General features: G+C 52.9%; 2 protein-coding genes across 4 annotated transcripts in view; one reads left to right on the top strand and one right to left on the bottom strand.

Annotated features, from left to right (window-relative positions):
• Positions 1-492: 492 nt before the first annotated feature.
• On the bottom strand, positions 493-14,138 carry PXMP2 (peroxisomal membrane protein 2). 2 transcript variants are annotated; one of them, XM_025400931.1, is made up of 5 exons: positions 13,852-14,138; positions 12,018-12,131; positions 9,567-9,733; positions 4,139-4,251; positions 493-865 (listed from the first exon to the last, which is right to left on the bottom strand). In XM_025400931.1, the coding sequence occupies exons 1-5, from the start codon at positions 13,971-13,973 to the stop codon at positions 797-799; spliced, it is 585 nt and encodes a 194-aa protein (XP_025256716.1). In that variant the 5' UTR covers positions 13,974-14,138; the 3' UTR covers positions 493-796. The 2 variants fall into 2 exon arrangements, with proteins under 2 accessions (XP_025256716.1, XP_025256717.1); XM_025400932.1 differs by having other exon boundaries at positions 4,139-4,258; positions 9,571-9,733; positions 13,852-14,137.
• Positions 14,120-15,781, top strand: part of POLE (DNA polymerase epsilon, catalytic subunit) — a 66,386-nt gene continuing 64,724 nt past the window's right edge. Inside the window, exon 1 of one of the 2 annotated variants that reach the window (XM_025400925.1) lies at positions 14,120-14,389. In XM_025400925.1, coding sequence (XP_025256710.1) covers positions 14,328-14,389 — 62 coding nt within the window. In that variant the 5' untranslated portion in view covers positions 14,120-14,327. The remainder of the gene's footprint in view (positions 14,390-15,781) is intronic. The other variant, XM_025400926.1, reaches the window with a different exon arrangement.

Genomic DNA, 15,781 nt, shown 5'->3' with positions numbered 1-15,781 from the left:
CTCCAGCCTGGGTGACAGGGCGAGACTCCGTCTCAAAAAAAAAAAAAAGGAAAGAGCCCCAGTGCAGTTGCTCCCACCTGTAATCCCAGGAATTCAAAGACTAGCCTGGGCAACACAGGAAGACCCCATCTCTACAAAAAAAAAAAAAACACAGCCAGGTGTGGCTGGGTGTGATGGTGGGAACTTATAATCCTAGCTACTTGGGAGGCTGCGGCAGGAAGATGTCCCAGGGGGGTGTGTGTGTGTATATTTTTTTTTTTTCTTGTAGAAATGAGGTCTCACTGTGTTGCCCAGGCTGGTCTCAAATTCCTGGCCTCAAGCAATCTTCCTGCCTCTGCCTCCCAAAGTACTGGGATGACAGGCATGAGCCACCACAACCAGCTACGTGGTAAATTTTCTGTTTTATGTGTCGTACCACACACACAAAAATTTTTTAAAAATCTGGCTATGCATTTCTTTCAAAGCAACAGCAATTGTTCTGAGAGATTAAAGTCACCATTGAAGAGCCTACATTATTGTTTATTGTGATCCTAATTCGGTCCACAGTAACAATTGAAATTGCCTCTACTAAATGTTAAGTTTCTGGGGCAGCACCAGCTCAAGTCAGCGACTGCCTTTTTAAAACACAAGGTTCTGACATTAAGAGATTTCTGTTTCTCTATCCATCATTTTCGGGCATCTTGAATCACCTGATTTAGAGGCAGTGACGTCCTGACTGGGTTGGTTCTGCTCTCGCTGGGCGGGTGAGACCCCCAGACCCACGTCCACAGTGCATCTGATGTTCTCCCAGCGGTCGTCACTTCCCCAGGGAGGCCAGGTAGGCATACCAGAACAGAGCTGCCAGGTTGGCGAAGAGCACCCGGAACTGCCAAAAAGAACAGTCCGATGGACCACGGTCAGTGGGAGGCCGTGGCCAGTTATCGAGCCTCAGTCACCCAGTCATTCGTTTACCCGTTTGAACAGGTTGTCGGCTGGTCCAACCACCCATCCATTACTGCATTTACTGAGCCTCTGTACCAAACGCTGTGCTAGGCCCCTAGCAGAGAAGAGTGGAGGAGAAAAATGGTCCCCTAGTTACAGTGTTCACAGGCTACAGCGGCCCAGGAATCCCAAAGCCAAGTCACACTCCTTTTTCCCACTTCACTGCACACCTTAGCTCCTGGTTCGGCCTCTCTCACTCCAGGACCAGCCATCATGCAGGTGGCTGCATCCTCCTCGGGGGACACAGCTGACGAACAGGGGAGGGGCCCCAGACCTTCTCTCCTCTCTAACCATCGCCATCCCACTGCCCTGCTTTGGTGACTCAGCAGCTTCACCCTGCCCGAGAATTCCCTGGCCCGGTGCTGTCTCTCCCTGGCATGTGGTGCTATGAAAGTAGCAGCCTGTCTGTCTGGTTAGTCACCGCGTCCCCGAGTCTGGCAGCACGGCACACAGCTACTGCTCAGGAAACACTTGCTGAATGAATGCCGCTTCCTCACCCACCTGCACACACCTAGGATGGCGACTCTGCCCCCACGCTGCTCAGAGGCGCGGCTTCCTGGCTCTCCCCTCTTCCATCCCAGATCCTCCATGCTCCCGGCCAGTCTGTCTTCTCACCTGTCTCTACTTCCTTCTCTAAATTCCCGAGAACCGGTGGCCTATGGCTGTAGCTTCCTTAGCCTACTGTTCTTCAGTCACACTCCCTGGAAAATTCTTTATCCTTCCTGCCTTCTCACCTCCCCAGATGCTGACAAGCCCCAGCCCCCTCTGCCCAGAAGTCTTTGTTTCTGCAGTCAGCGTGCTCTCCCATCCTCCATGTGGCCAAACTTGCCCCTTCTGTATCCCCTCACAATGCCCACCTGGCTTCCTCTCCCCTCAGTCCCAGCCCCTGGCCCTCCAGAGGAGAGGCACATAGGGGCTTGAGGCAGGATGTCCCACTCTCCTCTCCGCTCAGCTGTCCCTTTCTCTCTCCTCTGTCATCACAGAGGGTGGGGCCTCTGTCCCAAGCACCATGGTGAGTGTGCGGGGGACTCGCATCCACCTGCCTCCTTAGGGGACCCTGCAGAGCCGCTCTTTCTGGACATGGGTGTTTGCCCATCCCACAAGCAGCTTCACGTCTGCACCCACCACGTCCGCATCTCTTGAGTGTCAGAACCCCCTCCGCCACCCAGCCTTCTTCCATCGCTTCTCCTCACCTCCCCTCAAACTTTTTAAAATTCATTTTTATAAAATAGAGATGGGGTCTCACTATGTTGCCCAGACTGGTCTCAAACTCCTGGCTTCAAGTGATCCTTCTGCTTCGGCCTCTCAAAGTTCTGGGATTACAGGCATGAGCCACCATGCCTGGTCTCCACAAACTTTGAGATCATGTTCTAGACTTATGAGTTTTAAAATAATTCCCACCCACTCTTCAAAGCAATCTGGCTTCAGCCCCATGGAGCTGAAATTGCTCTGGGAAGGGCCACTGTTAAAGCCAAAGGAAATTTTGTTTTTATTTTGCTTTAACTCCTGGCAACTTTGGCTAAGGGTGAACCGCCTCTTTGTCCTGTCTATGTGCGCCCCTGTTTTCCTGCTGCTTCCTGGTGTGTGTGTTTGTGGTGTGTGCAGTGTGTGTGCACACTGGGCCGCCTCCCTCCTCTCCCTCGGGGGTCACCCTGGTCCTCTCCTCCCTCCTGGGCAGGGCTCAGAGCCGGTGCTAATGCAGGAAGGCTCTCTATAGCTGAGATCCAGCCACTGCAGGCCTGTCCAGGTCCTCCCTAGCGGCAGCCTGGGCTGGGATGGTACCCACCTTTCCCAGAAGGGCCCTGTGTCTGGACTGTTTGCACCAACAACGTGGGCTCCACACAGCTGCTGTCTTTCTAGGGGTCTGGAGCTTTGGGGCAGCAGGCAGGGATGCCTGCCCACGAGTGCCAGTAAAACCCTGATAGGCACACCCTGTGGGGGAGGGAAGCACGTGGCTCCTGCAGACTCTGCCAGGCCTCCTCCTGCAGCATCCTGGGGTGTCCTGCCATGCTGCAGGGGGCGCTGCACCCCATCCTCTCAGTGTGGGAGTGGTCCTGGGGACCCCGGCTGTGCATAAAGACACTTGATCCCCGTGGCAGAGCCTGGGGCTCCAGCCTCCACTCCACCAGCCCAGCCCCAATCTGACACCTTTGACTTAGTCCCCACAGCAGCTCCTTCATGCACAGGATAGCGGAAACGCTCAGTTTCCCCAGAAGGTCTTCACTCTGCACCTGGACAGGCCCACCCCTCGTCCAGGTGAGGCAGCCCTTCCAGGTCAGCGGCAGGACCCATGGCCGCACAGTGCCTGCCTTCAGGCTCAGCTGTAATTCATGAGCCCAGGGACCACGAATGCTTTGTTTCTTTTTAACATTTTATTTATTTTTTGAGACAGGGTCTTACTCTGTTGCCCAGGCTGGAGTGCAGTGGTGCAATCTCAGCTCACTCCAACCTCCGTCTCCCAGGTTCAAGCGATTCTTGTGCCTCAGCCCACTGAGTAGCTGGGACTACAGGCACCGGCCACCATGCCCAGCTAACTTTTGTATTTTTAGTAGAGATGGGGTTTTTGCTATGTTGGCCAGGCTGGTCTCGAACTCCCGGCTTCAAGTGATTTGGCCGCCTCAGCCTCCCATAGTTTTGGGATTACAGGCGTGAGTTACCGTGACGGTCTTTTTTTTCTAAGTATAACTAGAGTTTATTTGGGTTGAGTTTGAGGACTGCAACCCAGGAGCATAGATTCAAGTTGCCTGAATGTACACTCCTGGAACTGGGAATGTTTCAAAGGCTAGGAAACTCAAGGGCATCCCTGGCATGGGGGCTTTTAATGAGAATTTGCTGAACAAATGGAAGAGGCAAAGACACCCACTCTGGACACCCTTGTGTGTTGCTTCCTGAATCCAGAACTAGCAATGATTCAGGGTCACGGGCAAAATCCAAGGCTGGCTGAGGAGTCTAGACACGGTGAAACCAAGTCCAGTGGAAACTACAGCAGAAAGAGGAGAAAAGAAAACGAAAAAGAAAAAGAGAAAGAAAAAGAAAAAGAAAAGAAAAGAAAAAAGAGAGGGGAAGGGGAAAGAAGGAAGGAAGGAAGGAAGGAAGGAAGGAAGGAAAATGCTGACAGAAAGTAATGTTGGCAGAGGCTGAGCCCCATGGCCCTCACCTTCAGAGGGATGTAGTTGATGTTGATGAACTGCACTGGCGTCCACACCCTCCAGTTCATCCTTAGCGCTGGCCAGAAGCCCCCCCTCATCTTGGTAGCGAAGGCTGAGGTGTCTTTCCCCTGCAAAGGAGGGAAGGCAGGTGGTGAACAATCTCACTGCCCATCAGAACTGAATTCCGGGCACCCAAACCCTAACGTGATGGTTTTTAAACTGCTATTGGGTTTTGTTCTGTGTGTATGCAGACAGCACACACGTGTACTCAGCACTGCGGCTCTAAGGAGCCAACCAGTAAGATGGAAAATGATCAGTGAGATGCCAGACAGCAGCCTGCTCACGCTGGCAGTGATGTGTGTCCCGGCCCATCACTCCTTGAGGACAACTGGAGGAGGTGACTCCCAAGGCTGGCCCTGGGCACCAGAACTGCTACTCAGAGCTATGCTGTCAGTTCCTCCCAAATAACCTCCAAAGTCGATGTCTTTCCAATCAAAACTTGTTAGGAGTTACGGAAAAAAAAAAAGGACCCCAGTAAGTTGATTCTAAATGTCAGCTGGTGGATTCAAGACCTGCACCCAAGCCCTGAAATCATGAAGATCCTAGGAGCAACTCCTCTGGACGTCAGCCAAAGACAAAGAATTTGTGACTAAGTCCTCAAAAGCAAATACAGCAAAACCAAAAACAGACAAACAGGACTTCACTAAACAAAAAAGCTTCTGCACAGCAAAAGAAACAATCAACAGACAATCTACAGCATGGGAAAAAATATATGCATATTATGCATCCTACAAAGGGCTGTTATCCAGAATCTATGAGGAACTCACACAACTTAACAAGAAAGAAATGAATAACCTCATTAAAAAACTGGGCAAAGGACGTGAACATTTTTCAAAAGAAGAAAAACAAGTGGCCAAGAAACATATGAAAAAATATTCAACATCACTAATCATCAGAGAAATGCAAATTAAAACCACAAAGAGATACCACCTCACGCCAGTCAGAATGGCTATTATTAAAAAGTCAAGTGGCCAGGCGCGGTGGCTCATGCCTGGAATCTCAGCACTTTGGGAGGCTGAGGCGGGCGGATCACGAGGTCAGGAGTTTGAGACCAGCCTGACCAACACGGTGAAACCCGGTTTCTACTAAAAAAAAACACAAAAATTAGTCGAGCGTGGTGGCGTGTGCCTGTAATCCCAGCTACTCAGGAGGCTGAGGCAGGAGAATCACTTGAACCTGGGAGGCAGAGGTTGTGGTGAGCCGAGATCGCGCCACCGCACTCCACCCTGGCTAACACAGTGAAACTCTGCCTCAAAAAAAAAAAAGGTCGGCCGGGCGCGGTGGCTCAAGCCTGTAATCCCAGCACTTTGGGAGGCCGAGACGGGCGGATCACGAGGTCAGGAGATCGAGACCGTCCTGGCTAACCTGGTGAAACCCCGTTTCTACTAAAAAATATAAAAAACTAGCCGGGCGAGGTGGCGGGCGCCTGTAGTCCCAGCTACTCGGGAGGCTAAGGCAGGAGAACGGCGTAAACCCGGGAGGCCGAGCTTGCAGTGAGCTGAGATCGGGCCACTGCACTTTAGCCTGGGCGACAGAGCGAGACTCCATCTCAAAAAAAAAAAAAAAAAAGGTCAAAAAACAATAGATGCTGGCAAGAATGTGGAGAAAAGTGAACACTTACATACTGCTGGTGGGAATGCAAATTAGTACAGCCTTTCTGGAAAACAGTATGGAGATTTCTTAAAGAACTAAAAATAGAACCACCATTCAATCCAGCAATCCCACTACTGGGCCTCTACCCCAAGGAAGAATCGTATCAAAAAATCCCTGCCTCGTATGTTTATCACAGGGCTATCCACAACAGCAAACACATGGAATCAACCTAAATGTCCCCCAACAGAGGACTGGATAAAGAAAAAGTGCCATAAATATACCACGGAACACTACTCTGCTATAAAAAAAGAATGAACTCGGCCGGGCACGGTGGCTCACGCCTGTAATCCCAGCACTTTGGGAGGCTGAGGCAGGAAAATTGTTGAACCTGGGGGGCGGAGGTTGCAGTGAGATGAGATTACACCACTACACTCCAGCCTGGACCAAACAGCAAGACTCTGTGTCAAAAAAAAAAAAAAAAAAAAAAAGGCGCATGTCTTTGGCAGTGACACAGACTGAACCAGGAGCCATTATCCCAAGCGAAACAACTCACCAGTGGAAAGTCAAACACTGCTTGTTCCCACTTTTGTTTTTCCAGATAGGGTCTCGCCGTCTCCACTCTGTTGCCCACGCCGGCTGGAGTGCAGTGGGTGCGATCACGGCTCACTCAGCCTCAACCTCCTGGCATCAAGCCTCAGTCTCAGCCTCCTGAGTAGCTGGGACTACAGGCATGTGCCAACACAACCCTTTGATTTTTAATTTTTTTGTAGAGAAGGGGTCTCACCTGTTGCCCAGGCTGGTTTCGACATCCTGGGCTCAAGTGACCTTCCTGCCTCAGCAGATGTTCTCACTCATAAGTGGGGTTTAAACAGTGGGTACACATGGACCAACAGAGGGAAATAACAGACACCAGAGACTTGGAAAGGTGGCAAGGGCAGGAGGGTTGAAAATCACCACTGACTACTTGGGTGATGGGAACTAAAAGCTCAGACGTCACCACAGCACAGTCACATAAGAAATTTGCACTCGTACCCTCTAAGCATATACAAACTAATAAAAAATTTTAAAGAAATGCTTAAATATTTTCTTGTTTAAAGTAAGGGGGAAAGCTGGGTGCGGTGGCTCACACCTGTAATGCTAAGGCGGGCATATCACTTGAGGTTGAGACCAGCCTGGCCAACACAGAGGAACCCCATTGCTACTAAAAATACAAAAATTAGTCGGGCATGGTGGTGGGCGCCTGTTGTCCTAGCTACTCGAGGCTGAGGCATAAAAATCACTTGAACCCGAGAGGTGGAGGTTGCAGTGAGCCGAGACTGCACCACTGCACTCCAGCCTCGGCGACAGAGTGAGACTCCATCTCAAAAAAAAGAAAATAATCCAGCAAAAGAACAGAGTCCAGATAATTGCCGGTACAGCTGGAAATGAGAATATTTCAAAATACTGGGGATTGCCCAATAAATGGTAATGAGAAAATTTGCTATGTAAGTAGAAAAATCCATACAGATGTCTGTCTCCTACTGTACACAAGTAAAACCATATGGATACCAGAGGAAAGTATAGGAGAATATTTCTGTTATCTTCCTGTAAGGAAAGGCATGAAGGAAAATAATGTCATATTTGAATACACGAACCTTTAGAACTTCTGTATGGAGAAGTGATTGGTTAAAACAAATTACTTTCAGGACAGAAGGTGACGCTGGGTGCGGTGGCTCACACCTGTAATCTCAGCACTTTGGGAGGCTGAGGCGGGTGGATCACGAGGTCAGGAGTTCAATACCAACCTGGTGGTGAAACCCCGCCTCTACTAAAAATACAAAAAAATTAGCTGGGCGTAGTGGCGGGCACCTGCAATCCCTGCTATTCCGGAGGCTGAGGCAGAGAATTGCTTGAACCCAAGAGGCGGAGGTTGCAGTGAGCTGAGATTACGTCACTGTACTCCAGCCTGGGCGACAGAGTGAGACTCCGTCTCAAAAAAAAAAAAGAAGGTGACACGTCTCAGACACACAGCACCACCCGGCCAGTGCTCCTAGAGACGGTGAGGATTTGAAGGTGCTCGTCAACGGGGAAGGTGGGACAGTCAGAACAGACACATCTGCTGAGTGCAGGTGAACACGTCTCCCACGTGTTGGATTCCAACTGGGATTATGCTGGTAGGTGAACCTCCAGGCCCAGAACTTGCACAGGCTTCTGTGTCATCATCAGGGATCTCAAACTTCTTGTGCCAGAGATCTCTTTGGCAGTTTAGTGAAGCCTGTGGACCCCCTTCTCAGAATCATGTTTTATAATGTATAAAATAAAACATGGCTAGGCGCAGTGGGTCACACCTATAATCCCAGCACTCTGGGAGGCCGAGGCAGGTGGATCATCAGGTCAGGAGTTCAAGACAAGCCTGGTCAACATGGTGAAACCCCATCTCTACTAAAAATACAAAAATTAGCTGGGTGTGGTGGCGGGCTCCTGTAATCCCAGCTACTCAGGAGGCTGAGGCAGGAGAATCATTTGCACCCAGGAGGTGGAGGCTGCAGTGAGCCGAGACTGCGCCACTGCACTCCAGCCTGGGCAACAGGGTGAGACTCTGTCTCAAAAAAAATAATAATTAAAAATAAATAAATAAATAAATAAAATAGGACTACAAAGGAACCAGTAATACTGAAACACAGTTATCAAAATATTCAGAAGAAATTTTGACAGACTAATGTGTTTATTTCTATTTTTTAATTTTGTCTTTTGAACCAGGGTCTTGCTCTGTTGCCCAGGCTGGAGTGCAGTGGCACGATCTCTGCTCACTGCAGCCTCCACATCTTGGGCTCAAGGGATCCTCTCACTTTAGCCTCCCGAATAGCTGGAACTACAGGTGCACATCACCACACTGGCTCATTTTTTAATTTTTGGAGAGATTGGTTTTTGCCATGTTGCCCAGGCTGGTCCCGAATTCCTGGCCTCAAGCTATCCACTGGCCTTGGCCTCACAAAGTGCTGGGATTACAGGCGTGCCCCACTATACCCGGCCCTGTTTCTTTATTTCTTTTTTTTTTTGAGACAGAGTCTTGCTCTGTCACCTAGGCTGGAGTGCAATGGCGCAATCTCAGCTCACTGCAACCTCCGCCTCCCGGCTTCAAGCGATTCTCCTGCCTCAGCCTCCCAAGTTGCTGGGATTACAGGCGCCCACCACCATGCCTGGCTAATTTTTGTAGTTTTTAGTAGAGACGAGGTTTCGCCATGTTGACCAGGCTGGTCTCAAACTCCTGACCTCAGGTGATCCACCGGCCTCAGCCTCCCAAAGTGCTGGGATTACAGGCATGAGTCACTGCACCCGGCCTGTTTCTTTCTTTACACAGTGACAAGACCTCTAATGGCAGGTCCAAGTAGTAATGAGCATAAATGATATTTCGAGATATCTGTAACAACTAATATGTGATATAAAAATATCTGATTAGCTGTGTGTGGTGGCATACACATGTAGTCCCAGCTACTTGGGAGGCTGAGGCAAGAGGATTGCTTGAACCCAGGAGTTTGAGGCTGCGGTGGGCTGTGATTGTGCTACTGCACTGCAGCCTGGGTGACAGAGTGAAACCCTGCCTTTAAATAAATAAATAAAGTGACTGTACTGGGTACAAACAGGTCCTGCCAATACTAGACGTTCGCTTCCTGTATTCATAAAGGAAAAGGCAAAATTTCAATTTGAGTGAAAAGTTTGCAGACCCTCTGAACTCTGCCAGGAATGTCAGGTGAAGAATCCCTGTGCTAAACGAAGAGCTGCAGTAAGTGCTGCGGCAGACACCCACCTCCAGAAAGTTCATGATGAGGAAGAACAACATGAGGAACGCCGGTGCAAAGACGAGGCGGTCCAGGAGGAGCCTCCTGAGCCCTGCCAGGGGGACCTCTGGAGGGATCCAGTGTTCCATGAAGAGGTAGAAGAAGTGACTCAGCGGCCCTGTGAAGAAGAATCTGAGGCCCCCGGGGGGTGTGAGCCAGGCTGTGGTTCTCTGGGTGTGCTCTTCTCTGGTCTAGCTTCACCCCCAAATCCCAGGTCCTAAGCCCTGCTTCCTAATGTCCCTCAGTATTGGCCACACAGGTCTGTACAGACAAGTCAGCTTCAGGGGTGCTCTGTTGTTCTAACAGACCAGACTTGCTCCTGCTGTGTGTGGACTCTGCGCTCAGCACTTCCCCGCCTAGCCATGGTGGCTCGCTCCCCCTGCTGTGGACTCTGCTGCTCAGCGCTTCCCCGCCTAGCCATGGTGGCTTGCTCCTCCTGCCGTGGACTCTGCGCTCAGCACTTCCCCGCCTAGCCATGGTGGCTCGCTCCCCCTGCTGTGGAATCTGTGCCCAGCGCTTCCTCGCCTAGCCATGGTGGCTCGCTCCCCTCATACTGTCAACTTCCAGGTTGTCCCAGCACGCATGCATGCCTGTGCTAACACTCTTTATTCCAGGCCCTAGTTCCTTTTCTGCCTAGCACTGTCCTTATCTCATCTGTTAGGTTAGTCTGTGCCTCTCTTCACCCCTAGAAGGCAGGCTCCCCAAAGCAGGCTACGTCTTCTGTCCACTGCAGTGCCCAGAACAGGGCCTGGCTTTGAGAAGGTGCTCAGTAATGAATCATCAGACATGTCCCTGGTTGTAGAGCTTTTCATCAAACTCGCTAGGCTAACTGGCAAGGGCGGGACCTGGTGCTGCACTCTGGCTTGCGTGCATTGCTACTAATCATTCCCCTGTGTGCTTGGGAGAGAATGGAACCAGCTGTCACATCTACTGGGACAAGAGGCCTTGCAGTTCCATAAAATTTGGCAATAAAAAGTGGGGTCTTTCAACTTGTGACGCTGACAGTCTTTAAATAAGTGGTTCTCAGTGTGTTTTCCCACTCGGTCACAGGGTATTATGTGGCCTATGCAGGGATTCTCAGTGGAGAAGGGGACTGAAGTCCTGGGGATGGGAAAACTGTACTTGGATGAGGCCTGCTAGGTGATCTTGTCACCCGCCCCTCTTGGGGGGATTACTGCTTTAAATACATTATGGAAAAATCCATGATGATTCAAGTTAGCAAGCTTGTAAGCATAAAAATGATCTTCATGAATTCTGAATTTAAAAAAAAATCACTGTAGTTGGAAAATACTTCAAATAATCCATCTGTAACATTATTGTTGGCCAAGAGCTCAGGGTGGATTAAATTGGTAAAACTCTTGAATCACTGTGCTTTTGCAATTCAGAATGTGGTTCAGAAACTGGACATTTTTGAGGGTACCTAAGCATTTCTTTTTTTTTTTTTTTTTTTTTTGAGACGGAGTCTCGCTCTGTCGCCCGGGCTGGAGTGCAGTGGCCGGATCTCAGCTCACTGCAAGCTCCGCCTCCCGGGTTTACGCCATTCTCCTGCCTCAGCCTCCCAAGTAACTGGGACTACAGGCGCCCGCCATCTCGCCCGGCTAGTTTTTTGTATTTTTTAGTAGAGACGGGGTTTCACCGTGTTCGCCAGGATGGTCTCGATCTTCTGACCTCGTGATCCACCCGTCTCGGCCTCCCAAAGTGCTGGGATTACAGGCTTGAGCCACCGCGCCCGGCCAGCATTTCTTTTCTGGATATTTACACTATGAAAATAACAATAAAAACTAACTGGTCATATTGGAGTCAGTTTTCCTATTCCATGAGCCCAGTCAAGAACGCTTTCAGGGTTTTTGAATCCTGAAGTCTGACTTTAAGTTGAGTTATTTGCCCTCAAGTTTGCCTCTCAGCCCAATTAAGACAGTCGCCCCCACCCATCCAATCAAAAATAAACATGATAAAACCACAAATAGGAGGCTGTAATCCCAGCACTTTGGGAGGGCGAGGTGGGTGGATCACTTGAGGTCAGGAGTTCAAGACCAGCCTGGCCAACATGGTGAAACCCCATCTCTACTAAAAATACAAAAATTAGCTAGGCATGGTAGTGCATGGCTATAATCCCAGCTATTCCAGAGGCTGAGGCAGGAGAATCACTTGAACTGGGGAGGCAGAGGTTGCAGTAAGCCTGGGTGACAGAGGGAGACTGTCTCCAAAAAAAAAAAGAAAAAACAGAAAAACCACATACGTGTATATATGCCATACAAACTATATGAACCATTCGAGTTTTTTCCCATGATGATTACTACAATGTTTTTTTAAAAATCATATTATAAATGAGAGTACTCCAACTACTTGGTTTTGGTGCCCAGCTTGGTTGCACTCAGCGGCTACAGGGTAAACCCACCCCTTGTATGGCACTCACCCATAAACAGCGTATCTCAGAGGCCCACCGACATCTAGACTTCTAGAGTTTTCTTTTTTCCGCTTCTTCTCAATCATCTGGGCCAGGAAATTCCCAAGTGCTGACAAAATGCCACTGTGGAGAGGGAGGTCATCAGAAAACAGAAGTGACCAGCAGGAGGGTGTCCCCTTCCCACAGGTGAATGAGCAGGGCCGTTCTGAGGCCATGCAGCAGATGCAGGAGCGGCGGGGGTTGGAATTATTGTTAAAGGGGCTCAATGTATAGTTCTTGTATCAAAAGGTGGAGACTGCAGGGCGCGGCGGCTCACACCTGTAATCCCAGCACTGTGGGAGGCCAAGGCGGGCGGATCACGAGGTCAGGAGATCGAGACCATCCTGGCTAACACGATGAAATCCCGTCTCTACTAAAAATTCAAAAATTAGCCAGGCAGGGTGGTGGGTGCCTGTAGTCCCAGCTACTGGGGAGGCTGAGGCAGGAGAATGTTGTGAACCCTGGAGGTGGAGTTTGCAGTGAGTGGAGATCACACCACTGCACTCCAGCCTGGGCGACAGAGCGAGACTCTGTCTCAAAAAAAAAAAAAAAAAGGTGGAGACAGTGGACTTACATACATAGATAAGGACAAGCGGCTTTCCAGTATCAATGTCAACCTCCTGGCTGTGATGTTATACTGTAACTTTTGCAGTTTGGGAGTAAGGAAGCTGTGTGGTTATGAAAGGGCAACAGGACGGCCCTATCATGACACTGTTCTGCATTTTGACTGTGGTAGTGAACATGTGAACGTACAGATGTGATAAAACTGTACAGAACAGATACAACTACAAGAAAAATGGAGAAATCTGAATAGGATCTGTGGACTGTGTCCATGCCATGCCCTGGTTGATACTGCACTGCAGTTTCACAGAATGTAACCAATGGGGGACACTGGGAAGGTGTACAAGGGATCTCTCCATATTAGTCTTGTAACTGTTTGTGAATCTACAATTAGCACAATAAAAATTTCCATAAAAATGTGGAACACGCCCAGTGGCTCCCTCCAGGCCTTGGTTTGTATTTGCCTTCTGAGAAGCTCTCTGGACTATAAAATCCAAAATTCCTAGCACGGACCTAGACACCTGCTGGATCAGATCCCTGGCGATTCCCTTCACATCTCCTGCCTCTTGCTCAGGGTTCACGTTCTCCACACACAGATCTTCCCTCCCTCGGGACTGAGTCCAAGCTGCACCTCTCCCAGCCTTTCTTTAACGCCGGCCTTCCCTTCAAAACCTAACAGGGACCTTTGCCCTGCTGTTCCCTGTGCCAGGAGAGCCTCTGCTCCACTTCTTTACACAGCCTGTTCAATGTCACCTTCTCAAAAAACACCTTCCCTGGCCGTGTCTCCACCCGCGCCGTGCGGACCCGAGTCCCCCAGACCCGCTCCCCTGGCCCTGTCTCCACCCGCGCCGTGCGAACCCGCGCCCCGCAGACCCGCTCCCTCGGCCCTGTCTGCACCCGCGCCATGAGGACGCGCTCCCCTGGCCGTGGCTTCCCCGGGTGCGCGGCGCCCCTGTCGGGTCCTTGGGTGGAACCTCAGCGCCGAGCCCCCGGGGTCCGGGCGGGCCCTCCACGCGCTGGGAGGGCGGGATCCGCGAGGCGCCTCACAATCGCTGACTGGGGACGCGGGTGTCGCCGCGGGAAGTTCAGCGCCGGGTCGGAGGGCGCCCGCTGCGGGGGCTCTGACCCGGGCGCGCCCCCAGACTGGTCCTGGCCCCGCGCTCCTGTCCAGGCCCCGCGCCACTGCGGCCGACCTGGGGCCGGGGCGGCGTCCGATTCCCGCGCCGGCCGCGCCCCCGCTCACCTGGTGGCCGCCTTGGTGAGCACCGGGTAGAGCCGCAGGAAAAGCAGGTACTGGGCGAGCGCCCGCCGCGGGAGCGCCCCGAGCCCGGCTTCGGCCCGCAGCCTGGACGCGGCCGGCGCCATCGCCTCCCCAGCGCCGCGCTGCCGGGGGCATCGACCCCACCTCAGGCAGGCCGGGCGCGGAGCCCGAGGCGCGGAGCGCGGAGTGGGGAAGGCCTGACATTTCCGGCCGCACCGCGGTCCGCAGCGCGGCCCGGTCCCAACCCCACGGTGCGGCGCGCGCGCCTCCGCACACTTTTCCCCCGTCCCTGCCGGCCACCTCCCCCGCCGGGCGCCGGCGCCTATTGGAGCGTCTCGGGGGGCGGGCGAGGGGCGGGGCGCGCCTCTTGATGGACGGCGGCGCTTACGGCTCTCGCGAGACTGGGTAGGAGCGCGCCAAATTTCTCCCGCGAAACAGAGGGTGTAGCCAGCGGCTCCATGGCTCTGAGGAGCGGCTGGCGGCGGCGCGCGGACCCGGGCGCGGACGGCGAAGCCAGCAGGTGAGGGGCGCAGTCCTGAGGCCCTCGGGCCGGCCCTTCGGAGGATGCCATGGGGCCGCGCTTGGGTGGCGCCGCCGAGGCGGGAGGGAGACCCGGGTCCCGCAGCCTCCCGCACTCGCCGCGCCTGACAGGGGTAGGGCTGCGCGCCCCGACAGCCGACCGAGGGGCCCGGGGCGGGCGGAGGCGCTACGGGCGCGGCTTCCCGCGGGGAAACGAGGCGGGCCGCGCGGCCTTCCCCTGCTCGGCTCTTCCTGAGGTTTTTCGGGCCTCGCCTTGCGCGCAGCTGCGTTTGGGGCCTGCCGCGCGGCGGGGGCGATGAGAGCGGCGGGACCCGGGCCTGGCCCTGCGGGGTGGACGCGTGGCTGGGGAGGGTGCGGGGAGGGGCCGGGCCGGGGACAGTGCCTGGGGGCCCGGCGCTGGGAGAGACCGAGGCGGGCAGATCGCTGGAGCCCAGGATCCTGTTCCAGATCAGCCTGGGCCACAGAGCGAGACCCGTTCTCCTCTATTTATTTTATTTTTTTGGACAGGGAGTCCCGCTCTGTCGCCCAGGCTGGAATGCAGTGGCGCGATCTCGGCTCACTGCAACCTCCGCTTCCCGGGTTCAGGCGCTCCCGCTGCCTCACTCAGCCTCCCGAGTAGCTGGGACTGCAGGCGCCTGCCACCGCGCCCGGCTAGTTTTTGTATTTTTGGTAGAGACGGGGTTGCACCATGTTGGCCAGGCTGGTCTCGAACTCCTGACCTCAGGTCATCCGCCCGCCTCCGCCTCCCAAAGTGCTGGGATAACAGGCGTGAGCCCCCGCGCCCGGCCCTTCTCTTGTAAAAACAAGAAAAATTAGCCGGGCTGGTGGTGCGCGCCTGAGGTCCCAGCTATTAATACTCCGGAGTCCGAGGCCGGAGGTTCACCTGAGCCCGGCAGGTCGAGGCTGCTGTGAGCCAGAATCGGGCCTCCGCGCTCCAGCCTGGGCGACGGAGCCAGACACTGTCTCAAAAAAAAAAAGAACAAGGGTAAGACGCGGCTACTTGGTGGCCACAGCAAATGGTAAACATGACCAGAGACCTGACCTTCTGCCATAAGCAGAAAATATGTGAGGCCCGGCGGGGTGGCTCACGCCTGTAATCCCAGCACTTTGGGAGGCCAAGGCAGGCGGATCACCTGAGGTCAGGAGTTCGACACCAGCCTGGCCAACACGGAGAAACCCCGGCTCCACTAAAAAAATACAAAATTAGCCGGGTGTGGTGGCGCATGCCTGTAATCACAGCTACTCAGGAGGCTGAGACAGGAGGATCAGTTGAACCTAGTAGGCAGAGGTTGCGGTGAGCCGAGATGGCGCCTTTTTTCTCCAACCTGGGCAACAAAGAACGAAACTCTGTCTCAAAAAAAAAAAGAAAGAA

This window comes from Theropithecus gelada, chromosome 11 (genome assembly GCF_003255815.1).
Source record: "Theropithecus gelada isolate Dixy chromosome 11, Tgel_1.0, whole genome shotgun sequence".
In the NCBI taxonomy this organism is placed as follows: domain Eukaryota; kingdom Metazoa; phylum Chordata; class Mammalia; order Primates; family Cercopithecidae; genus Theropithecus; species Theropithecus gelada.
This window is presented reverse-complemented; position numbering and strand designations above follow the sequence as displayed.